The sequence below is a fragment of the Micromesistius poutassou genome (genome assembly GCF_964030765.1).
Source record: "Micromesistius poutassou genome assembly, chromosome: 11".
Classification (NCBI taxonomy): Eukaryota; Metazoa; Chordata; class Actinopteri; order Gadiformes; family Gadidae; genus Micromesistius; species Micromesistius poutassou.
In genome coordinates this window covers 8,754,775-8,781,037 of record NC_140281.1, presented here as the reverse complement: position 1 = coordinate 8,781,037, position 26,263 = coordinate 8,754,775, and the positions used below count along the sequence as shown (strand labels likewise).

General features: G+C 46.0%; 1 protein-coding gene across 2 annotated transcripts; it reads left to right on the top strand.

Annotated features, from left to right (window-relative positions):
• Positions 1-25,808, top strand: mtrr (5-methyltetrahydrofolate-homocysteine methyltransferase reductase). 2 transcript variants are annotated; one of them, XM_084475269.1, is made up of 15 exons: positions 1-85; positions 938-1,082; positions 1,433-1,586; positions 1,967-2,084; positions 2,420-2,885; positions 3,071-3,184; positions 3,698-3,854; positions 4,588-4,676; positions 5,175-5,355; positions 9,595-9,637; positions 10,374-10,557; positions 12,087-12,205; positions 19,908-20,000; positions 23,114-23,326; positions 25,552-25,808. In XM_084475269.1, exons 2-15 carry the CDS (start codon positions 939-941, stop codon positions 25,694-25,696), a joined length of 2,220 nt encoding a protein of 739 aa, XP_084331395.1. In that variant the 5' UTR covers positions 1-85; position 938; the 3' UTR covers positions 25,697-25,808. The 2 variants fall into 2 exon arrangements, with proteins under 2 accessions (XP_084331395.1, XP_084331396.1); XM_084475270.1 differs by lacking the exon at positions 1-85 and having other exon boundaries at positions 941-1,082; positions 1,438-1,586.
• Positions 25,809-26,263: the final 455 nt, after the last annotated feature.

The window sequence follows — 26,263 nt, the reverse complement described above, 5'->3', positions numbered from 1 at the left end:
CGCAAACCTATCAACATCTAAACAACTCCCTGGGAATTCTGGAATTGACTGAAAGTTACTGAAAACCGGCAGTATCCTTTGACAGGTACATTGTCACATTTTCCTATTTGCTTTGAACCTTCTGTGGATAAACGTATCGTAATCGATGTTTACAAATGCATTTCGCCTCAGATCAATGATGATCCCATTAGCGGATAGTGTAGATCGGTATTGCCTTCGACACTTCCATTTTCTTTTTTAAGCCATACATTTTTATTTTGTCAGGTTAACCATTATACTCTAGAAAACGTGACTTTTATTAAGTCCTCCAATACTAATTAATGTAGACAAGTTTCTCGGCTCTCCGAGCTCACGTGTTCTGCGACTGATGTAATATCCGGGCAGAGAGTGGCTGTGATGTCAAACAAGGATGCTTTGCAACGTTATCAACTCGTTTTTTAGATGACTTTCTGGTTTGAACATTATTTTGGTGAGGGGACTACATGTGTGTATATATCTCTACATTTTTATTATGTATGTTTTTATTTTGGACAGTTTATGCTGCTAAGTCCAGCCCCTTCAAGCAACAATCACGTGTAACGTTGACATCGACTCTGAACGTCAAGATTTAATTTATTCCTTCGTTATAATTTCACACATTATTATAGTATTTGTGTAAATTTGTTTGATCTTTCTAGTAGCCTACTACCCCTTTACCTGGAAATAACACTCAACTGATGTGGTTAACAGCTCGGATGGATTAGGAGTTTATAATAGCTTTAGTAGTGTAAATAGTATCTTAGTATTGTATTTTAGTATATTTTGTGAGCCAAACGTAGCAACGGAACGCATTCCAACGGACCACACGTTAAACCCTACAAGGAATTGGACCATAGGCTAAAATGCAAAGCAAACTTCAAAAAAGGCTAACAAGGTTTGTCTTTATCTTTTTTCCCAGAATGCCATGTGAAAAGAAGCCCCGGTTCTTGATTCTTTACGGTTCTCAGAAGGGGCAAGCTCAGTCCATTGCTGAGGGGATAGCCGATGAGGCAGCTGAGCATGGGCTGGTGGCTGAAATCAGCTGCTTAAGTCAGCATGAAAAGGTAAGTAACCAACACACTGCCTGCCTCCCTCTGCATGCATGCTTTCCTTAATGTTACTAGCATATCTTGAATATGAAAATATAATGCAATGAAATTCATGTATTAATGTGTGAAACTTTTTTTGTAATACTCAAGCATACACATGCAAGGAAATCTAAAAACAACAACAAAAACACATTGGATATGGTTTGTGTTGAAAGATGCAATGGCCTTAGAGTGTGTAAGCATACCATCCCAAGAGAAAATATCAATCGGTCACAATCTGCCCTACTGAGCCAAACATAGTGTATGACAATACAGCTGCATTTACAAGTTCACCTGATCACTGATCAGATACATCCTTTTGACAGTACAGTTTGGAGAGGGAGAGTGCTCCTGTGGTCTTCATAGTGTCTACTACAGGAGATGGAGAGCCACCTGACACCACACTTAAATTTGTGAAGACCATCAGGACGAAGACCCTGCCCAGTGACTACCTTAAAAACCTTCACTATGCACTCTTAGGTAAAGACAAATATATGCAGAGCTGAAATTTCTACCTTCACTATGTTAATTCAAGTGTATGTGGTTATCTATCTAGATAGATAGATAGATAGATAGATAGATGCACTTTCAATCTAATATTTGGCTCACAGGACCACATGAATGTAATTGTGAGTTATTGCCATTACCAGAGATTATGCCCGTCTTTAACAAGCAAATGTTTACACATACTTTATACATTAGGTTTCAGTAGCCATCAGATTAAGTTATAAAATAGTGTTCCCTCAAATGTATGTGGCAAATTCTGTTCACTGCCATCATGTATCTATCAAAAACCACTCTACACATGTGTATCCCTCTCCATGTTTAAGTCTCCTATTTTTTGCCCCTGCCCACTGTAGCTTTAGGAGACACAAACTATGCAAATTTCTGCAACTGCGGGAAGACCATTGACAAGCGGCTACAGGAACTCGGAGCCAATCATTTCTATGCAACTGGACACGCAGATGACGGCACAGGGTAAGTTGTGGAGAAAAGGGCAAGTGACTGATTACTTATGTATACCGCTGATTCCTGGTCACGTCTCTACATCTACATTCAGGGCATTTAGCATACACTGTTATTCAAAGTGACTTACAACGGGTCATACACACATTCACACATTGACAGCGGAGTCAACCATACAGCGGGACACCAACAGCGGGAGTCAACCATACTTAGGGACACCTTGACACAGCTAGGGGGTGCTGGGGGTCGCACTAGCAACCTTCTGGTTACAAGTCCACCGGCTCTAGTGGCCAAGCCGGCCTCTGCATGTTTTGATTAGTTGTCGCTGCTTGTGGCGTCTGTTAAAGGCTGGAGGTTGTGTTGGATCCCTGGATAGAAGGAGTGTGGGACGCGATCAAAGCAGCCGTATCAAAGATGTCATCCACCACTCATCCGCCACTCAAAGAAAGCCTCAGAGACATGGCAAAGGAAAACCCCACCCCCACATCTCCACCAGATGTGGAACTGAATCGCCTGAGTCTTGCTGACAACCAGACCTCTGACTCAATCAAAGCGCCGTTGGACTCAGACTCTAAATTGACATTAGGCGGTTTGCCGTCCATGGAGGTCACAGGGTTGAGCTCTGAGTCGGACGTGGCTGCTGCTAAATCGGCGCAGGAAGCACAGACCGACCAGGCCGGAGAGGAGCATGTGGTAGCTGAACCCTCGTTGACATGTTCCCTGCCGCCACTCTCACAGTCCTCCCTCAACGTTCCCGCTCTGCCCCCTCCCTACCTGGAGGTCACATTGCTGCCGGAAGACACAGAAGAGACGGTAAGTAGTTCTGTTCAATAAACTGTCCGACTACCAGGTGATCTGTCCTTCAGATTGTTCTTTCTATCTTTCTTTCTTTCTTCTTTCTTTCTGTTCTAGTCTTTTAGGCATTTCACAAGCCTTGAACAAACGAGGTCTCCCCTGTCTCATCGTTTACCTGTCCTTTTTTCGTTTAAACCTTACAGTTTAATTCATCGTTGCATACCGAGACGTTTTATGAAGTGCCTGTAACCAACGCCGTTCAGATGACCAGAGGAAATTCAGTTAAGAAGGCTCTATTGCTAGAGTTGGACATCTCTGTAAGTATAACTCTGTTCCTAAAGTAGTGCTAAATATATGCAAATGATGTATCTGGCTCCTTTTTTTGTGTGCAGATGTTTTTTTTTTATTATTATGGTGTGGCTTCATTAAAGTAAAGTGACAACATTTTTGGAGGTAATTAAAAACGGTGTAGCGGTTTGAAACAAAGAATGATTGCCTGTACCTACTCAGTCATATTCAATCATATTCCAATTACTAATAAGTGTTGGTACGTTTTCCTTTTGAGCTGTCAAGCCGACACTCTACAGCTGTTGCATGGCAACTGCTGCACCTCCTCCACCCCCATCATGAAGTTTTGTTTATTTCGTTAACTTGAGTGAACTCTGATAATGTCATCAAGTTGTATAATGAAGGAAGTGCACTAGTATGCACAAATGTGTATTCTTACTTCAAAAAAGACGATTCCCTTAAAAATAGAGAGAAACTTTACAGGAATAAAGGCTAAGTGTGTTTTTAAAACATTAATAGTAATTTTTTTATATTTTCTTAAGGCCCATTCGACGATGTCCTACATGCCGGGGGACTCGTTTGACGTCCTATGTCCAAACAGAGCTTCTGAGGTGGACGCAGTCCTCCTCAGGTTGGGCATGCAAGACCAGAGACAGCACCGCGTTCAGCTAGCTGTGCGGAGAGACACCAAGAAAAGAGGTAAATCACAGCCTTTTTATTAAAGTGTATGTAATTGGAAAATTGGTGGATGAATGTATTGACTTGATTCATAAAATGTCACACATATTCCTCCCCCCCCCCCCATCAATTTAATATCTTGTGAAAATAACGCTTTTGGTTTAATATTTTCTGTCTGACAGTATAATCTGGGTCTGGGTTATTCTCTTAGTGCCAATCATGTCGCACAGAATTAACACCTCCTGTTCTGTGGTTTAAGACAACACAAAAATGAAATGTCATATTTTTGTTGTTTGTTATTCGCTTTTACCATCTCTTTAATTAAAGCTATTGTATAACTAAGTGTGCCAGCCTAACATTATGACCAATCGTTAAACTGCTGGGGCCTGCTCTATTTTGAAACTAAGCAGTAAGCAACTCCCACCAGCCATCCAATCACATAATTTTCCCCAGCCCCAATGTCCAGTTCTTGGAACTGTGGCCCATTAAGGAGGCGAGATGGGCTCTGGGTTCCATTCCATGTGTCCTCTGACACTTATCTTGTCCTGCTCCAAATCTCTCATCCCCATCTCATGCACCAGCCGCTGGCTTTTCAAGATTTTTAATACATGCCTTCCTCCCAGTGACCACATCTTGAATTCAAACTGCATTCAAATGAATGTCCAACCTTGTGGTTTATATATTCATATGCCGGTGAACATTAGCTTCTATCTTGTGCTGCATCTTTTTTTACTTCTTCATTCCTTGGCTGCAGGTGCTCAGCTACCACCGCACATTCCTGATAACTGTACTGTGCAATACCTGCTCATGTGGTGCCTGGAAATCAGAAGTGTTCCCAAGAAGGTTAGTTAAGCTCCCTTCTTTGGCCAAACACATAGCTACTTTCAATTTCAACGATTATGTTACTCATATTATTTAGTTTTGGTTCTTAACAATGTAAATATTCATCCAACCTTCATGTTCAAAACTGATCATGATATACAATATGCTTTTGCTTTGAAATGGTTAAATGCTGAATCGCACAAATTGAAAGATTTGTCAGATATAGTAAAATATCTTATATCCCAATGAATGGGGAGAAATTGTTCGCTTGCTTTAATCAAGCAGGAGCTTGATTTTGGGATAAGATTTCAATGGCCAAAATATCGTTACTTTTAGGCCTTACTGAATTCTATAGCTAATTTTCTACACATTTTGTAATTGTATGTAGTGATTTTTATCTATTTTGTACCTTCAATGTGCTGAATGTCAGTTTATCTTTAGAAAACAGAATATATTTGTAATCTAAAACATATCTCCATCTAAATATATTCAATTTAATGCTTGACTGCCTATGAATAGGCATTTCTGCGGGCCCTGGTGGACTGCACAGGGGACAGTGTGCAGAAGAGGAGGCTACAGGAGCTATGCAGCAAGCAGGGCTCTGCAGACTACAACAGGTTCATCAGAGACTCATCCCTGTGTCTGGTGGAGCTGCTGAAGGAGTTCTCCTGCTGCACGCCGCCTCTGAGCCTCCTCATAGGTGAGATAGCCCTCCATCAGTCCCCTCGTACCATATTAAACATTGTCATGTTTGATAGTCTCCCAATAGGGATTTAAGGTGTGTGTGTGTGTGTGTGTGTGTGTGTGTGTGTGTGTGTGTGTGTGTGTGTGTGTGTGTGTGTGTGTGTGTGTGTGTGTGTGTGTGTGTGTGTGTGTGTGTGTGTGTGTGTGGTGAATACATAATACATTATGCATGTTGATGGGGAAAGATGTGATACTGGAAAGTTAATTTAATTAACCCAACCCACCCGCTGAGATGATTACAACAAGAAAGTAGACTCAATGTGGATGAAACTGCCATGGTTTCTTTAGAAAGCGAATTTGATGGATTAATACTCAGTCAGTTTGTAATTTTTCGGCGGAGTTTCCTCGCCTCCCCGCTCTTTGTCTTCATCCGGTGTAGTCGCGGCTGTTCCACCTCCACTCTTGTACAGCAGTAGTGGGAACAAATGAAAGCAACACAGAGGGCCTTTCCCGAATACCTTGCTCTGGAAAACATCTCAGTTCAGGCTTTACGGAGCTGGTAGTGGATTTGGGAAGGACGAGCCAGCACCGCACAGCATCAGGAAGTTCTTGAATTATTTAGTGACCAGTCTTATTTATAGTCAGGGTTCCTGCCTTAAGCTTATAACACGCAGTTTGTCGAACGCAAGTGTCTTTACTGATAATTATGATTGACATGGGTGGAAGGTGTCATCGATAATGGCTTTTGGCCAGGAGGACGCCTGGGTGTAGGGTATTGATGGTGTTAGTTATACATCATGATGTACCTTGCATGTCCCCCAGGTTATGTCAATTAAGTCCTAGCGCACATTATTTAATACTGTCTGTGTCCACTAGGGGTCAGCCTATCTCTAGTTGTGTGTGTGTGTGTGTGTGTGTGTGTGTGTGTGTGTGTGTGTGTGTGTGTGTGTGTGTGTGTGTGTGTGTGTGTGTGTGTGTGTGTGTGTGTGTGTGTGTGTGTGTGTGTGTGTGTGTGTGTGTGTGTGTTTATGGGCATTTTGTTACATAAAATTCATGGACCATTTTTATGTCAGTGGTTTCAAAGAAATGTCACTTGCAGATCAATGCCGGTTTTAGTGTTGGACTTAAGAGTTTTATGTTTGTTTGACTCTTGGGCCTATCTTTTATTAGGGATCTATAATGAGATAGTTGTAATAAAGGGCTTAAAACATTGTATTCAGTATTTAAACCCCTCCCCATGTAAAGTTTGATCACAGACTGCAGAGGGGAGTTGAAACCCTTCAACCATCAACACGATTGCTCGTTCTATGCTCCACTATCTCCCGACAATGCTGACGATGCTGTGTCTATTGGCACCTTGTTGGGTGGTTGATACCACTGTGGGTGGCTGAGTATGTATAGTGGGATTGTAAAGCAGAGCTGGCAAAGCACTCTCCGTGTCCCGGTGGTTTGAAAAGCGCTGTATAGTATGAGGGGAGTTTGTTCTTGTCGCCACTTCAAGCTAGTACATATGGTTGGACTCTTGAGCTTACCTCGGTACCGTGCATCATTAGTCTCATCGCAACTTCAACCCTCCAACTCAAATATTTATGTACGGGGCGACAAAGGTTTCCATCACTTCATTGGATAGTTGGCCAGTCATCCAGTATGGATCTAATACGCTCAGACCGAGAACTACTAGACAGTGAAATTAGCTGGATACTTCTATGTAGAAGTTCAATTATTAAAAAAACAAAAAAAAGAGCCGTGTCACACTACTAGGCCTTCCCGATGCTGGATGACCTCTGTCACCTCACTTGCACACTGCAGCGCCTTCCTCCAACCCCCCCCTCCTCCACCCTCCCCCCTTTCCATTGTCCTATCACAGAGGTGAACCGATGCAGAAGTCGCGTTCAGGACATCCTCATCCTCTGCTGCAGGGCTCCGCAGGGCAACAGCTGTTGGGTGCAAGGCTGACGTCGGGGTATAGCGGGTGGCGCCCGAGCCGGGCTGACTTCTCCTCGGGCGGCAGGCTCGCTTTCCCAAGGACACCAAGCACGGAGGGTCGTCCAGGCGGCGTAGGTTAATGGCCAGGCCTGACCCTGCGTGTCACCATTGCGGTACATTAGCGCGTCACCGGGTGCATTTGTGCTTCATTAGCCTGAGCCGTAAGGCACAGGGTATTTTCGCTCACTAGTGTTCACTCAGGTATATGCCCCCCCCCCCGCCCCCCCCACCCTCACCTCCAATCCCAACCCAACCGTAAATAGTGAGGGGGAGGAGGTGTGCACATCCAGATGTCCACGGCCAGATGCCAGTCAGGTGTGAACGGGAAAAGCGTTAGGTGTGAGATAGGGATTAAATATCTGCTTTGCCCGGGATCTGCACCCACCGCCGCGTTGTGATGTTTCATGGAGTTTTGTCACATAAAAATGTGGTCAGTGTTCACGTACCCATCGCTGGGGAACCAAGTATTCTTTCAAGCTCATGCTTTTCACTTCTTCTCCCAACAGAGGCTTTGATGACACTGCCTTTGGACTAGTTCAAATCCTTTATAGTACTATTCTTTTTAGATGAAGGAATAATGCACCATCTGGAAAGTGTGTGTGTGTGTGTGTGTGTGTGTGTGTGTGTGTGTGTGTGTGTGTGTGTGTGTGTGTGTGTGTGTGTGTGTGTGTGTGTGTGTGTGTGAAAATAAAGATATAAATCTATATATATAGAGATAGATAGATGTGTAGATTCGTCAGCGTGAAGTTATTACTAAATCGTAGGTATTCAGTTGTAGAACGAAAAACCGTGCTCATGTTTTGCAGTCAAAATGAATACCACGTGGAATGTCCCAAATGGGTGATTTCAAATGATTGCCACTTTATGTCTTGGAATATAGTCTGACTCTGTGACCAGCGTCTATAACTAGTGTTCTTCGGGGGCCTGCGTTGCGCTTACCGGCGGTTTCATCCTACTGATCCCTGTTTCGGTGATGTGAACTGGTGATGGATGGCTCGCCATTACTTTGCGTTGCTCAGTGAAATGGAGTTGCTGGTTTACATTCTGTGTATTAAGTTAACATGCACGCCACGTGGCCAGCTGCTCTGCAGAAGTGTGTGTTTTTACCCTGTAGCACTATTCTGGACGATGGTGGGTTTGGTTGTCCAGAGAGATTTTGTTACTTTCAAGATGCCTTGATGCCCTGTTTGTGTTTTTATAACAAAACATTGATCACACATTATAAGTAAATGAGTGGTCTTGAAAGTTGGATTAGAAATACAAAGAATGTTTTTTTCGCTTGTTGTTGATCCATACCTTGCGGGCCTTCGGAGCCGATGACCTTCTGTGTGTTTTTCTACACTCTTATGTTACCTTGGATCTTGGTATAAACAGTTGAAGCCCTCCCTTTCCAAAAGTGAGAGACGGATGGGTTAGTCACCCACCAGGGAACTTGTCCAATTAGGGAATGAAAGTTCAAGTAAAAATACAGAAGCATCACACTGCTGTGAACTTTTGACACTTTCTCCTGTAGTGTAAAATGAACTATCCTGTATCCTACGACCCCCCCCTGGGAACTCTTATCTTGCCTACCATTATACACCTTTCGTTTAAAACCTTCCCCTAAAATGTGGCCCAAATCCACCATTTATTAAACACATCTTGCAAGAGGGCAAGAAAGAATGTGGGCTTCACGTGTCAAAGTGGGTATCTCCCCCTGTAAAGCCCTGAACTGTTTAGGTGTCAGTGAAAGAGAGAAGTGATTTAATGCAGCTGGCAGTCTTCCTAAAGGCCTTAGCGAACCGAAAAAGAGCTAGCTTTAAACATATGGCATGACTTTACTATAAACAGTTTTGTTTATCATTGAGTAATTATTAGCAGACAGAGCATAACAAATTGGATAAGACAGTTTTTCTCGCAATTGACTTTGACTCCCTTGAATGTGTCTTTAATGCAGGGGAGCGAGCGGTGCGGGGATTATACAAAGTTCTCGTGTGCTGCCATTTCTATATGTATGCAGCACCGACTGAATGCTGCTGAGAAACAGGCCACCTACACGGTTCGACATTGCAAAAAGGTCTATTACCCAGGGGACGGACATATGAACACTTGGGATTCAGTAGCCCTGTTGTAAATATAGAAGTGTGTCCTCCAAATGCACCTCAGGGTGATGGCTGCTGGTCGGGAGTGAGGTTGAATTTGTTCTTGGTGCTCTCTGTCTGTTATTAATTATTTGATGTAGCCTAACGACTCATGATGATGTATGCGGGGCTTGTGCTTCATATTTCAGAGCATCTTCCAAAACTGCAGTCTAGACCGTATTCAGCAGCCAGGTAAGTTGATGATGGGCATCCATTTGTAATGCCGTGTTTTCTTTTTTTGATTTTATGCTTTCCAAAACTAAGCATGATTGAAGGCACTATGAATACGAGGGGGTCTGCTTTGATTTGCGGTGCAGCGGTTGTGGTACACCGGTTCCACCTTTTACGTTGGCTTTGAAAAAAGTATCGCATCACGCGCATCTTAAGTGCATCCAAAGCACTGTCAAAATTCTCCCAGCGCTGCTCATTAGCTCGCTCTCGTATTTTAGAGAGCGGTAGCAGAGATTCAAGGGGAGGGATGGTGGTGACTCGTAGTTTATCAGATCAGATGGTGAGACACTGGGCCTGCATTATTGATGCTGTGGTCAATGGACGCCCCCAGTGGAACTCTGAGAGTGAGGGATGAGGGTGCTCGTGAGTGCTTCCTCTTGTAATGAGAACCTGGGCGAGAGAGGCAGGGAGACGTTGGGAGAGACAGAGAAGGAAGGTGGGGAGGAGAGCGGGAGGGCCGGACCAGTTGTATCTCTTAAGTGGGAACAAATCGACAGGCGTTTGTTTTGGAAGTATCGTCTGGTGCCGGCCGCCATCCTGTTGTCTGTCGTTCCTCACTGGACGACAGAATCTCTTGGCTACCTTCTGTACGGCTCAGCTAGGTGATGTCACTTGTGTATGTGTGTGATTCTTTTAAATGTGTACATGTCACCTATAACACACACCTGGTGACATCGATTCTCTCTGTCTGATTTAGCTCCACTCTCAGGCACCCCGGGAGGCTGCGTTTCATCTTCACCGTGGTGGAGCTCCCAGCATGTCCGGGGCGACCCGAGGGGCGCCAGGGTCTGTGCAGCGGCTGGCTGTCGGACCTGGTCACCCCTCTCCCGGTGCGTCCGGGGACCGCCGAGTCATCGCGCGGCCAAGCCCTGCCACCAAAGGTAGCGAAACGACAGAGGCAGAAGCGCGTAGGACTGAGCGTGTTCATTGGCATTCAGTGCATGACACATCACCGGCCCGGGACCTTATTTCCATGTAGGCAGATTGGGTGGATGCAGAGGGCCCAGAGAGGTTGTTAACGTCAGTGGGGCTTTTGGCTTAAAGGGATAGTTCAGGATTTTGGACATCGGGTCTCATTTCCAAGTGAGCCAGTGTGTTATTTATCATTGGAGACCATTTTCAACACTTTTCATTCAGTCCTTCTAGTTGCAGAAATCGCTGGTGCTAGGCTAGCGCAAGTCGAGGGGAACTGCTAGGCTGCCAATAAAAACAGTTTTACCCACTCCAAAGTACACCCGATGCAAACCAATTATAATGCCTGACTATCAATGTAAATGTCTGTGTTGATAGAATAATATTAGAAATAAAACTATCCTTGTATCGCAATGATCACATTACATTTTGGGGGACTACTTTCTCAGCAGCGGCGGAATTTCACTTTGCTCCGGTGTAGCAACCAATTCACTACAGCAGAAGGTAAACAGAGAAGCACACTCCAGGTAATATCAGTCCGCCGCTGCCGTAGCTTGCTTCCAACTACAGGGATTATAAACTAAATGCAATGCGAAACATAACACTAACACTATACTATTCTAACACTATTCTATCAACACAGACATTTACATTGATAGTCTGGCATTATAATTGGTTTGCCTTGGGAGTGGGTAAAACTGTTTTTATTGGCAGGCTAGCAGTTCCCCTCGAGTTGCGCTAGCCTAGCACCAGCGATTTCTGCAACTAGAAGGACTGAATGAAAAGTGTTGAAAACGGTCTCCAATGATAAATAACACACTGGCTCACTTGGAAATGAAACCCGATGTCCAAAATCCTGAACTATCCCTTTAAAGCCCCATGCAATCTAAAACCAGACGCTTGGTTGCTTTTACTGCAGAGCCTTGGCTGGCAGATTCTGGACATTGTTCTTTTCTCCATCTCTCTCACTTTCTCTTCAGCCCTAGCTCTAGTCTACCGGCCAGGTCGGAAAAATACAAATACAAGCAGTTTTTAGATTGTGTTGTCTTCCATTAATGCCATTCTTAAGAGGCCCTCTGGTGAAGTATGTCTGCAGAATAGCCAACATTGGGTGGTTAGTGGTATTTCTAGTGAACCCAAATACATGTCATCAACCCAAAAACGTCTAACGAAATGCCTAAGCAAATGGCAAAAGAATAAGGAAAATGCCATCGCTTTTGTCTTTGCCTTCATTTCAGCGGCTTAACTTTCTTTGTGAAGAAAAACCCTCAAGATTTTCTCCTCACCCATCATTCCAAAGGGGAATCTAAGTTGTTGTTTGCATGGTTGAATAATAAAAAGCAGTGTGAACCAAACGTTTTGGTTCTAGGTTTGCCGTCGATGTTGGTCAGCTAAACCATTAGTAAAGGCTTTGCATTAATGGAATAGTATGGATTCTGGAAGATCACGGTAATGGGTCTCATTAGTCTAAACACTCTCCAATGACCTCCGACCGTAGATCCACATGAGAATACGACCGAGCGGGACCTTCCACGCCCCCACGGACCCCAGCGCGCCCCTCATCATGGTGGGACCAGGGACAGGGGTAGCCCCCTTCATCGGCTTCCTGCAGCAAAGGTACCTCAACTCACTCCCCACTCTACACACTACACACTCGATCAATGGATAGAGGTTATTTTTCTATCCCCCAGGGGAAATGAAGGCATAACAGCAGCACACATAAGCACACGGGCAATGTGCAAATCAACAAAACCATCAAATAAAATGGCTCGACAAAAATAATGCTGTCCCAGAAGATAGAAGTAGTTGCACACAAACATAACAACCCTGTGGTGAGGGTTGTTATGTTTGTTAATTTCTCAGTCTCTCCTTTTTTTTTTTTAAGTCTGTGTGGGCTTATTTTTGTTCCACATTAAGTACATGAAAAGTTGTCCACTTAATTAACAGAAGGATACGATAGTTAGCTGCCGATCTGGTAGGTTTGGTTTTCTTTATAATGAACCGACGCAGTAGACAACATTTTCAGCTGAGAGCAGGCATTCAAAAGTTTACCGTGTGAGGGTGGACGGTGAGCAAGCACCAGAATGAAAGCAAATTATTCCAGCGTGAAATCCAATATCATTGGATGACAACTTGAACATCCAAACACTGAAGCGGGCCCTTAAGTGCAGATTGTTGTTCTTAAGCCTTCTTCCATCACAGGCAGTCTTGCATAGCGGCGAGTACAAAAAAGCAAACACGTCTAGGTCAAGTAGGTTCCACCGGTTAATCTGCCCGCCGCGGCTACGATCACGTCAGGGATGGTTTCAGAAGCTCCGCTTCTCCTCTATGGGAATAAACCCAGGATCACCTCCTCCATCAATTCCGGTGTTGGGGCTTCAGAGCAGTGGTCGGAGCGCGGGTCAAACTTGAGCACAGATGAATATTGATTCTAACGTAAAGACTTCAGCAGGCGGCGAGGCAAGCGGTTAATGTAAATCATTACCAGTAATTGTGGAGGAGTTTGAGCGAGCGTATCGACTGTGGGCTGCACCCCCCCCCCCCCCCCCCCACCTCCTATTTAACTAGGTCGCGGCCTCATCTGACTGAGATGTCGGCTGTTGGATGACTTGATATGTGTTCCAGTACGTTGGATTACTTCATATTGTTTCATAACGTGTGCAGAGGTTGACATCTTAACCACAGACCGTGTTGGAAACTGATATCGGCCAGTATCGCATGAGGTCAGGTAGCTTGACCACTTTTTTCTCTCCGAGAAAAAAATCCTCTTCGCTTCTAAAAAGTGAATTCTTGTGACCCCGTTGTGAAGCTCTTGACACGTGTTTGCGCATGTCATCGAAAGAGCGATCATGCCTACCTGGTGACGACCGTGACGCCAGCAGGGAATTGCACACGGCGGAAAGCTCTCCACTCACTCACTTGCTCACTTACCAGTAGGAGCTGTCTGGTCATCTCAGGGTCAGGAGAGAGCGCTTGGAGCCGTGGCTGCCGGGCAATATCCTGTGCCACCGCTGACACGATCAGGAAGTGACCCGGTCATGCTGCTGGAGTACCTATCAGCCACAATCTGTGGCAGAGATCAAAGATGTGCCACAGGGACACTGTACCTGGGTGGACATGGGAGTGGTGCGGACTGATACCGGTATAGCTCTTGGTCATCACACCGGTACCCATATATTACTGTCCAAATCTGATAGACCGACTTTTCTCATTAAAAGTTTTTTGAATTTTTCTCATTTTAGCATGGATAAAATATTCCAACCTAGCCAAGTGTAACTTTTTTTCTTAACAAAGGCCAGTAATTATGTATGTCCTTGGTGGTGGAATAACATTGAAAAACTATTTTTGGGCTTTATTAAAAAAAAAAAAAAAAAAATACTAGTAGAGAGGAAGATGCCATAACAAAGCCAACCTATTATTAAGTACCTGCAATCGATGTGCTATGTGTGACACCCTGGTCACGATGAAACGTGCCTGAAATCGAAATACATTGAACCTATTTTATCATTGTAAAAATCATTGTCAATTGTTAATTCAATTCATATTATTCAATTGAACAATCAAAATAAATGGAATCAGCCATAAATCAATTCAGTAACAAGTGTGATCAGACATTTGTATTCCTTAGACAGAATTATGTTCTTCACTTTATCAGTCACTACATCTTCAAGGACAGCACTGTTTCAGAATGGGACAAAAAAAGGGTTTCTTTTTCTAACCAAGAATCCCTGCATCACGGAGGGATGCTATGTTACACCTCTTGTTGCGAACACGACCTGTACTCTCTGTTGGTAATTCACAGCGAGGCTCTGCACTTTGATTCAAAGAGCATCTGAACCCTTTGGATAAGTTCCCTTGAAGTTGAGTGATGCTGCGCTCCTCAGTATATTATTGTGTTACTGCGATGGCCTCATTGCAGATCAAACATATGGTCTTTGGTCCCAATTTACAAAAATATATATTTTGAAGTCAAATCCATACCTACGTCTACTTTGCACCTTTTCAACGTGGATAACAAAGGGCGGGTCATAGGGGAGGGACAAAGCAGATAAAACACTTTCCTGTTGGAGGAAATTTAACAGGCGCTCCATCTTGCTCAGAAACCGCTTTTTTCAGGGGAAATGTATTCTGATTGTTCTAATAAATCATCTGCCAGTTGAATAGGCCTGGCCTAAGGTAATCAAACAATAACTGGTATTTGTAGTCCTCCAATAAATCCCTATATGGGCTAAGAAGGCTGTCTAATCCTTTCTTAAGCATCGTCCTGTTCTCCTTCCTGAAGCTGAAGTTGTTTAGGCAAAGTAATACCGTAGGCTGATGTCAAAAGCCCTTTCCATGCTGGGAATGGTAAGGTTACCTGGTCCCAGTGGACAATTTGGTTGTCTGACCTGAGGGTAGCAAGGTGCAGACTGGGGGGAAAGCTGATGCAGGGTCATAGGATGGAGTTGCTGTCAAGCAGGAGACACTGCTTGACAGCAACTCTGGCTGGTTGTTGCTGCTCCAGCAACCATTGTCGGGGAGCAGAAATAGAGGCTGTTGCCATTACTTGGTGGTTAAACCGGGCAAGGGGGACAGCTGGCTGTGGCCCAGATTTCCTAATGGGTTGCCGGTAGCCTGCAGCCGGAGCTAGAACTGTCTGTGGCCCGGTCAGGGGGAATATAGGCAGAAGCTGAGCCGAGTCTTGCTGGTGTGATGCTAGTGGCTGACCAGCAGGGGAGGAGTGGTGGGAGTGGTGGCTGTCTACTGGAGCTTGACTGTAGGCTAGGGCATCTGGTGCAGTGTGCAGGCGGCTCCTATGGTGAAGCCGGGCTGGCAGGCTGAGCTGGCGGCGAGGCCAGCTGTGGCTTTGAGCGGATCAGACGCACGGTACTCAATGCCCACAGCACTGCAGTTGCTCTGCCTTGTTGGTTAGCACTAGGGATGATGGAGAGACTGAAATAAAGGTATATGACACTTTGTATATGACACTTTGGCTGTGATATATCCTGTTGGTGAAATCCAGAAGATTCGGTTTGTTCCTTATCTACAATGACTGATTTAATTCACAATGACATCTTCAGTGGCACATCACAGGGAAGCTGGGGCATTTGAGTATGTATGAACACGTGTTCACGTGTGTTTACGCAGTGTACTGTTCCTGAAACCGCATATATGATAGATAGCGTATGGGATATGCCTGAAGGGAGGGGTGAGATGTTTTTCCGATGCAAACATAAAGATGAGTTGTTGTATTTAAATAAACCAAATGTCCTGTAGCATTTAATGCTTGCAGCTGCTGATCTATATTGTTGTCTAACAGAAGGTATTATACTGGCAAAAAATCAACAATTTCTTGGTCATAAAATGCAAGCTGCTACACAGTTGGCACATGCTGAACAACAGGTAGGCTTGATGGAGAGAGGTACATCAAGCTTGAGCATATGCAGGCAATGTAATAAGGGTTCTCCGCTATGCTATACAGGCCCACTTAAAGCGGGTCTGTATCTCTCTCTCTCTCTCTCTCTCTCTCTCTCTCTCTCTCTCTCTCTCTCTCTCTCTCTCTCTCTCTCTCTCTCTCTCTCTCTCTCTCTCTCTCTCTCTCTCTCTCTCTCTCTCTCTCTCTCTCTCTCTCTCTCTCTCTCTCTCTCGCTGCTTTCATATATGGACGTGCATCCGTCTGTTCTCCATCTATTCTACGGATGTGCCGTGTATGTGAATGACATATCCTGACATTGGACCTACCTCCTGAAAAAATGCTATCCCCGAAGTAGTATGTTCTCCGGAGGAAATGCTAATTACCTTATATGTGAATGAGCAGTAGGATGTCGGCATTTTGCATCAGTTGAGTGGGCGTGTTGATGACGACGTGTCGAGTTAAAAAATATTTTTATTATTATGTTACACCTTTCCTGCTGTCGGCTCCCAGACCATAGTCGAGGAGCACAGACGTGACGTTCCGCTATGTCGATTCTCTCGGGAGTAACACCCTTGACTTTGACCGGCAGTGGGTCTGCTTATAGGTTTGAATATGGTCGGAATGAAGCGGCCACCGATTATTGACAGGCTGTGTACTTTATTCTTAGTTTCACTAACTTTACAGTCACACGCTACCGCTCGCTCTCCTCACTCGTGCACTGACACACACACACACTGCCATTCTTGCGCACACACATGCGCTACTCTCGTAACAATTATTATTGACAAGTTAGCTGAACATTATAGGGTCCCGTCCTTCCACTCCCTGTTTTCTCAGTTAAACACAGAAATCAACTACATTTGTCCCAGTGTTGGTTAGATGTGAAATGAAGCCAAAAAAGACGCTCTCTTCCTCCGGTAACGCAGTCGTTTGTGACACCTTTCTTGTTCGCCATTTCTTCTATTTGTCTGTAACTCATGCTCCAATCTTTCATCGATCGATGCGGATGTTGTGGATGCAACGGAATATATGCATCGCTGCAGCAACATTTAACATGATCGCGATGAGTTCTGCCCGTTATGCCTGCGTGCTGTCTGCGGTCAAACCAAAACAAACCCGATCCCGCCTCTTGCGACCTTACGTCATATGCCGTCCCTTGCAAGCCCGCCCCCCCCTTAAGCAGCCGGAGATTCTACTGACACCGATCTCCGCATATCGGGCATCAAGTGTGAATAAGTGTGAATGACCCTCACGGTCGAACCTCCTGCTCCACAAATGCGGAGAAAAGACGGAGGTCATATGTGAAAGCAGCTTTTCTCTCTCTCTCTCTCTCTCTCTCTCTCTCTCTCTCTCTCTCTCTCTCTCTCTCTCTCTCTCTCTCTCTCTCTCTCTCTCTCTCTCTCTCTCGCTCTCGCTCTTGTAGCAATGGCTGTCAGTGAGGACCTGTCACTGGGGGACAAGAACAATCGCCATCTTGTCAGTGGGATGCTGTACACACGCCTCAAGGCTGGTCAGCAAGAGGACAACACGCGGCACGGTTTCGATCCTGTCCTCTAGAAACCCGTAGCACAGCCTCCACCATCTCCCTCTGCTAATCGATGCCGCTGTTTTCAAAACTCTGTCGTACCACCGGCATCAAGTGCAATAGGAGGCTTGGCATGTGATCAGAGCCACCCTTGGTGGCACCTGTGATGCTTTTAGTGCACTCTGGGACCGTCTGGCATCGATTACTTTGGTATAGCCTCTATCGAAGGCTGAGGAATGGAACGTGCAGAAAATAATATCCTAGTGATCATTTTTTTAAGGCCCAGATGTAGAAATCTGGGAACAGATAAAAAAAAAGGGGGTAAGGCGTTGCACTGTCTTACTAACAAGCTTCCTAAGAAACGTGACTCTTGCATAACATTGTTTAAGTCAGCTCAGGTGCAGGGCTTAGCACGTTCAATATCGCAGTGTGAATCAGCATAAACAAACACCAGGTCTCCATTTATCATTCCAACCAGACAGCTGATTACAATTGTAGCCCGTGTTGCTGCGCCTGTATTCGGCTGAATGTGATTGAATTTCAACATGCGGGAGCAAAAGCTTGTAAATGGGAGTAATCATTTTGCGGTAACACAAGCCGCTGATTAAGCCCGGAGTAGCGTTGTTTGGCAACTTGCGTTGTTTTTTCGTTTGCCTTCGGTTCAGTAGTTGTTGTTTTTCTTCCTCCGTGCCTTCGAAGAGTGAATCTTCTTCACGCTGAGCTGGAAGCTTCTTTCATGCCACTCATGGTGGACGCGAGATCACACGCGATAATCACTGCGTTTGCCTCGTCCTCGGGGCCCAGCATGCATCCCGCTCTCCCTTCCCTGTACCGCCCGGCGTTCATCTGAATGATGCTGAGAGGCAAACGCCCCCCGGGACCTGACACCAAATAGAGTTCCACCGCATATTCGGCTCTTCCCCTGGTGTCGCTGGTACATTCTAATTTAGTGTGTCTGTGTGTGTGTGTTTTGTATTTCCACCATGGGTTTGCATCGCGATCTGATTTGTATGCAGGGAGGGAGGCCAGAGTGGTCTGCTCAGAATGGGATCCAGGTTTTTCATATTGGTATTGATCCCTCCAGGGCAGGCGAGAGAGTTGAAGAGAGGGAGTCGGGTAGAGAGAGAGAGAGGGAGTGGGGGGGGGGGGGGGGGGGTGATGGGGCAGAGGTGCCTAACAGAAATTAGTTTACTCCAGGCTGTTTGTAGATCAGAGGCAACTCTTCCCTGATGCTAATGGTTGGAGGGGTCTGGACTGGAGTGAGCTCTGCCCCCCATACCCCCTGTCCCCCCCCCTACCCCCCTCTCACCTTTCCCCACCCCTAGGTGAATAACAAACTTCCTCTGCCTTAACATTCCTACTAATCAAATGATTCAGTCTCATCTACTCTTCACTATTACCAGTGGATCAGCGGTGGTGGTTTTATTTACAGCGGGGGCGGGGATGAGGGGGCGCATACAGCTCCATTCTAAACAATATCCGTTTGGGTGTTTTTATGAGCGCAAAGAAAGCGCTGTTGAAGTAAAAAGCAAACAAAGTGGTGCTCTATCTCCGGGTGAGCGGCCCCGGGCGCCACCCCCGACGGAGGGCGCAGTAGCTTATTCAGGAGACGCAGCGGCCCAACATAAGGAGCCTAATCTCCATGTCTCTCCAGGGAGGCAGATCCCCCCGCCTTAGTCTCTCCTCCCATCAGCTCCCTCTCTTTCCCCCCTCCATCCTCCTCCCCAGATATAGGGTATCAGTTAAAGCCATCCCACCATTAAAGGGTCATGTGACTGATTGCTTCATAAAAGGCCCCACTGTGTCATCACGCCGGCGTTACTTGCTGCAAAGCACTCTGGGAGAGTTGCCAAATTCACACACGCATCCTCACACAATGACGGAAGGAATCACGTTTCCATTCGACATTTGAGTCGTCCTTTTTTCCCTCTTTTTTTCAAGTGTTCGGCTTCACGCGTGCACACAAACGTGCATGCACAAACTCGGGCACACACACACACACACACACACACACACAGGTACGTGTATGCACATGTGCACACACACACAGGCATGCACACACACACACACGTGCACCACACACACAGACACACACGTGCACGTACACACACACTGTGGACTGGCCTCCCAAGTGTCATCTCCCTCAAGCCGCTGGCGGGGGACAGCCTCCTTTGTTGTTGTTGTTTGGGTGCGCGTTAACGACGTGGTGTTAATGTTCTCATTGCCCCACACACACACAGCGAGCGTGATTCATCTGCTAATTGCCAGCGTTCCCTTCATTCTTATTACAGACAATTAATGGCAGCGCTGCTCCCGTTTACTCTCTACAGCCCCTCTGTCTGCATTGATTATCCCCTAGAACCCATTGTTCCTTATAGTTATACCTATCTTTTTCCTAGGGAAATTGAGAGGCGAGACAGCCCCGACGCTGCGTTTGGCGAGACCTGGCTCTTCTTTGGCTGCCGCCACAAAGACGGAGATTACCTATTCAGGTGAGATTGATTGGCACAGTGTTTTAAACGGGCTGTTTGGGACCCACACACATTTGCATAGAGCCTACGACATACACATAGCGATGAGAGTATTTTGGTGGGCGGGGGGTGGGGTGTGGACAAAGCTGTAATGCCCTGTCTCTTTATGGATTTATTCATTGTGGCAGCCCTCGTAAAGCGGCCAAAGAGTTTTGATCTTTTTCCTTTTATTTCCATTTTTGATGAAACGCCGAAATCAACCGATGTGTGCTCGGCGGAGTGGAATTCCTCCTGCCAGGGCAAAGGCTGCAGGGGGAGAATCCTGCTGCGATACTTTTTTTATATTTATTCTTTTTTCGTTGCTGGACATTTTTGACTTTCCCACAGCATTCCTCTGAAAATTGATGTATTTCCTAATATATTTTCTTGACACATTCATTCGTTGTAATGTATGTAGTTTATGAACGACATGCATGCATTAAGTTTGAAGTGGAAACTAGTTTGAAATGGGACAATTCTAACTGGACCACTGTACACTGGTTCCGGTGTGGGTTAGCTTTTACCTAACTGAAGCAGTGCTGTTTTCTTATAAAGGTATTTATACTTCTACATAAGTAATAAATGGTTCTCCTGCCTCGAGTGCGCAAGGCACGCTTATGTTTCCATGAGTAAAGATGTTAAGTAGTGACAAATTGGGTTTGGTGGTGATTATGGGGATTACATCTAGACCTCATCTTTTTAATGACACCGCACGCCTCACAGCACTTTTCACTCCATGTACGTAACAATGCCTCCTCCAAATTGTTACACATTGCCTCATTTATCAACACAGACGCGTACAAATGGGACTTTACTTTCAGAATGAAGGATTGCTTGGTTCAGGCTTTGTACAAACACAGGCATTGTTGTTGGATATGTTGGGGAGAGTGATGTTGTGTATTTCTATGGCGAGGAGGGACATTCAGAAGATGATGTCACTGAAGTTTGTGCCCCGAAGTCTGCTCAGGGACATGTTTTAATTCACGCTGTGCATCCACAATGTGGTCATAAGCCACTTGGATTTGCCTCCAAATAAGTTTTTATTCATGACTGGGTGTTAATACGCCTTGCATGACCTTGGTAGAGCAAAGTAGGTTCCTGATTGTTTGGCAGAAGACACAATCAAATGCCATTATTGTGATTTGGCATTAATAATAAGGAACAGCTTGACACACGGCGGGCACCGCCCCAACCCAATCACCACATTTGCTGCAATCAAATCAGGCCTTGAATTAAACTGAACGGCTGAAACACCACAACATTTCAGTACGTTTCCTGTTAATTGTTCTTTAGGGCCTCACCCACCACCACACAAATGTTGTCCCATCAAACGCACACCCCCATCCCAGTGTTGACCAAAGACATTGTAATGCCCATGCTGTGAGAAGTTCCAGCTTCCAACTTCCAGGAAGACATCATCCGGGGGGGGTGGAGGGGTGGGGTTGTGTATGCGTACGTTCCTGCATACTTGTGTGCCATTATTCATTGTCCCCATATCCATATCCTTACAAATAAAAAACTCACCAGTGGGGAATAAGTCGGCCGTTGAATTTCAACCAGGTTATAAATAGGGTGCAGTCGCCAAGACGGACTCGTGAGACAGGATGTAATGAACCCTCTTGTGTTTCCAAACCAAAAGTAAAAAAGTGTCAAGTTAAAATCAACCCCATTCACCCCCACCTCCCTCTGTATTTAACATCTGTAGTTGAAAGCTTGCTCAAATATTACCCTCCGCTCCAAAATAGTCTCCATGTCCCTCCGTCTCTCTGTGACCCTCTCCCCTGTGCAGGGTTTATTTCTAGTTTTTCCTCCCTCGCTCCATGGACTTGTATTTTCAGGCTGCCAGGAAAATGAGGCGGCATGAGATCTCCTTCATTAGCAGTCTAGCCATATTGCCAAGCGCTGTTCTCTGTATAAACACATCACCGGGATACCTGGCAGGCTCCCTTCCAGAGCTCCCCCTGAAACTGTTATGGTTTTGTAAAAGCGCATCATTAGTCCCACCGTGTCCCTCTCAGGGAAGGCTGGCGTCGGCGACCCCACTCCACTCCTCTCGTGCTGGTGGTTCACGGCGCCTGTCTCTCCTAATCCTCTTCATTCGACACTCATCTTGTGTTTTTTTTCGTGCAGTGAAACGTGAGGTGACTCAAAAACTTTAGATTTTCAAGTTATCTCTTGTTCAGTGTTTCTCTCTGCCGACATAAAGACCTGTTGGAGAGCAAACGCAACCCGGTGTTTAGACTGCGGCCTCCAAACAGTGCTAAAACAAAAGTGTCTGAGGATTGCTTCAAAACATACTCCTAAGGCGAATCCTTGGTGTCTGTCTGTCTGTCTGTCTGTCGGCACTCTGAGATGAGTGCGTGCGTGTGTGTGTGTGTGTGTGTGTCGTTCCCAGCTGCTTCTTTAACTAAGGCTCCACAAACTTTGCTCTCTCGCTCTCCTCCTTTGTCGTTTCCTCCCCACTTCTGAATCAGCAGCAAGCAAAGCGCTGGTGAACACCCACCAGGGAGTTCATGTTGGCAGACCAGCACCCCGCTGGGCACTAAAGGTTACAGGCCTGGAACGATTAAAAAAATGTTACTGTGACGCAACCTGGTTTGATTTTGTATTTTCGTATTTAAGTGATTGCAACCCTCCGTTGTGTTTTATAACGAAACGTCGGTGGGTGCCGGAGCAGTTTGCTTTGACCCTTTTTTTTTTTGATGGGGGGGGCGGGGGGGGGGGGGGGGCGGTGGGGCGGTTATGTACCTTCAAGTACCTTCAAATGCGCTGCGGGGCATCTCCACGAACCTCGCTTGATAGCCAAATGCTTCCGTCGCAGACTGCGTCTCACCAGGAAAGTAGAGCTTACAGATTGATGATGCGTAACGACGTCGTCAAAGCAGCGCTCCAGACAAAGTGAGCGGCACTTAAGGCCGACGGCGCAGCCTTAATTAAAGCACCTCCTCACCCACGTTCGCTCACTTCAGTCCCACTCATGGTCATGATTGTAACAAAAAATGTGTACGTGTTGTGGATGCTGTTGCCTCAACCGCTGAACACCTTTCCCTGCTTGTCTCGTTGTGCCTTCCCTTCCCTTTTCCCCGGGCCCCCAGAGAGGAGCTGGAGGGCTTTGTGTCCAGCGGGACTCTGACGCATCTCAAGCTGTGCTTCTCCAGAGATGCCGCGGCGGCGGAGGAGGAGGCGGTGCCCACCGTCTCGCAGCCGCCACCGGCGTGCCCCAGATACGTCCAACACAACCTGCTGCTCCACAGCCAGCGTGTCAGCCAGCTCCTGCTGCAGCACAACGCCTGTCTCTACGTCTGCGGGTGAGCACGGCCGGACCCGAGGAGTAGAGGAGGAGGATGATGATGACGGTGGTGAAGCTGTGGAGAAGAGTGATGATGATGATGATGATGGTGTTAAGGAGAAGAGAAGGATGATGATGGTGATAAAGGTGTGGAGGATGATGATGATTGTGATAAAGGTGTGGAGGAGGAGTGTTAAGGGTAGAGTGTCGAGGGTCTTAAGTGTCGGCACAATAAGCAGCAGAGAGGCAAAAATGACGCGGTGATATTTTTATTTTTACATCACCAGGCATAAGGAGGTCTTCAATCCAAAAATAAAGGAAAACGGCAAAAAGGGAAAGGAAAATACTAGAAAAAATTACAAGAAGCAAAGGCTAGGCTACAATTCAGCCAAACCAAAGGCCTTTGGTAATAATGGCCGACACCATACCTCACGCAACTGAGGGACTAGGACAGTACATCATAGTTTCGGTCCCTCTCGTTCCCCTCGCCCAACTATCACACATCACTTATATATGTTGGCCAGACCCACCCCAAATTGGTACATACCAATATACTGAACACACACGGGAATGTTTACCTATCAACCTATAAATATGCGTCAAACAGTGATAAAAAGGTACCTATAACAAATATCGCTTCATCAAGCCTTACAGTGAACATTCATGCATGGACACATGCCACTACATACAAAGTAAATGTCAAAATAAATATAATTGATTTGCCGGAGACGCGACTGCTTCGTTTGCGCGCACCCGGGACCATATAGCTGTCTGTGGGCGGGAGCGCGCTCCCTAGGAGCAGCTGGGAAAGAGCAGCTGATACAGCAGTGAGAAGTTTATACTGTATAACAGTGAATAAGCAAACACATTGCGGCCATCACATATCTCCTAAACAGACATTATACAGCGGCCATACGACTTTAGCTTTGATCCATATTTTAGAGCTAGGGAAAGACTAGGGAAATGTTTGGTGCGGCCACAATACGGACGTGTGAGGATGCACCAATAGCCGCGGCATCACAAGGAGGATGATGATGATGATGAAGGTGGAAAAGGTGTGGAGGAGGAGGAGGATGATGATGATGATGGTGATAAAGGTGTGGAGGAGGAGGATGATGATGATGGTGATAAAGGTATGGTGGAGGAGGATGTAGATGTGATAAAGGTGTGGAGGAGGAGGATGGTGATGGTGATAAAGATGTGGAGGAGGAGGATGATGATGGTGATAAAGGTGTGGAGGAGGAGGATGATGATGGTGATAAAGGTGTGGAGGAGGAGGATGGTGATAAAGATGTGGAGGAGGAGGATGATGATGGTGATAAAGGTGTGGAGGAGGAGGATGATGATGGTGATAAAGATGTGGAGGAGGAGGATGATGATGGTGATAAAGGTGTGGAGGAGGAGGAGGATGATGATGATGATGGTGATAAAGGTGTGGAGGAGGAGGATGATGATGGTGATAAAGATGTGGAGGAGGAGGATGGTGATAAAGGTGTGGAGGAGGAGGGTGATGATGGTGATAAAGGTGTGGAGGAGGAGGATGATGATGGTGATAAAGATGTGGAGGAGGAGGGTGATGATGGTGATAAAGGTGTGGAGGAGGAGGATGATGATGATGGTGATAAAGGTGTGGAGGAGGAGGATGATGATGATGGTGATAAAGGTGTGGAGGAGGAGGATGCCGGTGAGAATAGTGATAGAGTGGTGGAGGGGGGGTGATGATTGTGATGAGGAGGATGAGGTTTATAAAGATGTGGAGGGGGACGAAGATAGTGGTACAGATGAGGAGGAAGATATGGCTGATGATGATAGATGTGTGGAGGAGGATGAAGATAATGAAGATATGGAGGAGGAAGATGAAGCTGATGACGATGAACGTGTGGAGGAGGATGATGATGGCAATGAAGAGGTGGAGGTGATAGTGAGCTTCTGATTATCTGGATCATGATGATGTCCATGGTGAGGAAATGGAATGGGGGGATTATATCGGGGAACATTTTGACCTGTTATTTTCTCTAGGGGTACATTTACCACACTCACTTACCTTTTTAGATCAGGAAAAACCAATGTTTTTTTTTTTTTTGGACCTGAAAGTGAGTGGTACATCGGAGGCTCCGATGTACCACTTCAAGGAAAACTAAAAGAGAAAAAAAAACAGCATTGGCGTTTCCAGACGTAAAAAGGTAAGCAAGTGCTATAAGACCTCCCCACCTACGATGACCTCACCTCTCCGTTGTTCATCAGCGATGCAAAGAACATGGCGAAGGACGTGAACGACACGCTGATGGAGATGATCAGGGCGGAGCTTCAGCTGGACCAGCTGGACGCCATGAAGACACTGGCCACCCTGAGGGAGCAGAAACGCTACCTGCAGGACATCTGGGGCTGACCGGGACGGAGGAGGTGGAGGAGGATCAGGAGGGGGAGGAGGGGGAGGAGTTGATGGTGATGGTGATGGGAAGGGGAGTTTCAGGGAGAGAGCGCTTGGAACCCCTTCTTTCCCTCTGTCCCCCCCCATAATTGAGTCCAGACGTAACCATGGCAATTGTGGGGGGTAAATAAAAAAAAAGTAGTGCCGTTACTTATTGTTTCACTTTTTTTCTGGTATGGGAGTATGTTGTGCACTGGCCCAGAGACATCTCTCCACCAGGCCACCTCGGTCCGTACGCTGGGAGGAAGGAATGACCTTGGGTGCTGGTTCCGCCGTGCCAGGCCTATAAAAGGCTTTTAGTGTGGATGATGAGGCCCCCACACTTTTCTCTGTTCTGGGGAAAGGCATTTACTCCAGCCCAATCTCGCCTTCTCATTGTGAGGAGTAGACTGAAAGTGGATTTTGCTGGTGGTTTGGATGGTGAACAGCCCCCCCCCATCTCCCCAATCTGTGGCTCCTTTACCAACACCACCAAAAGAAAATGTTGGAAGTTGTTACTTACCGGTATCGAATTACGTCACATTT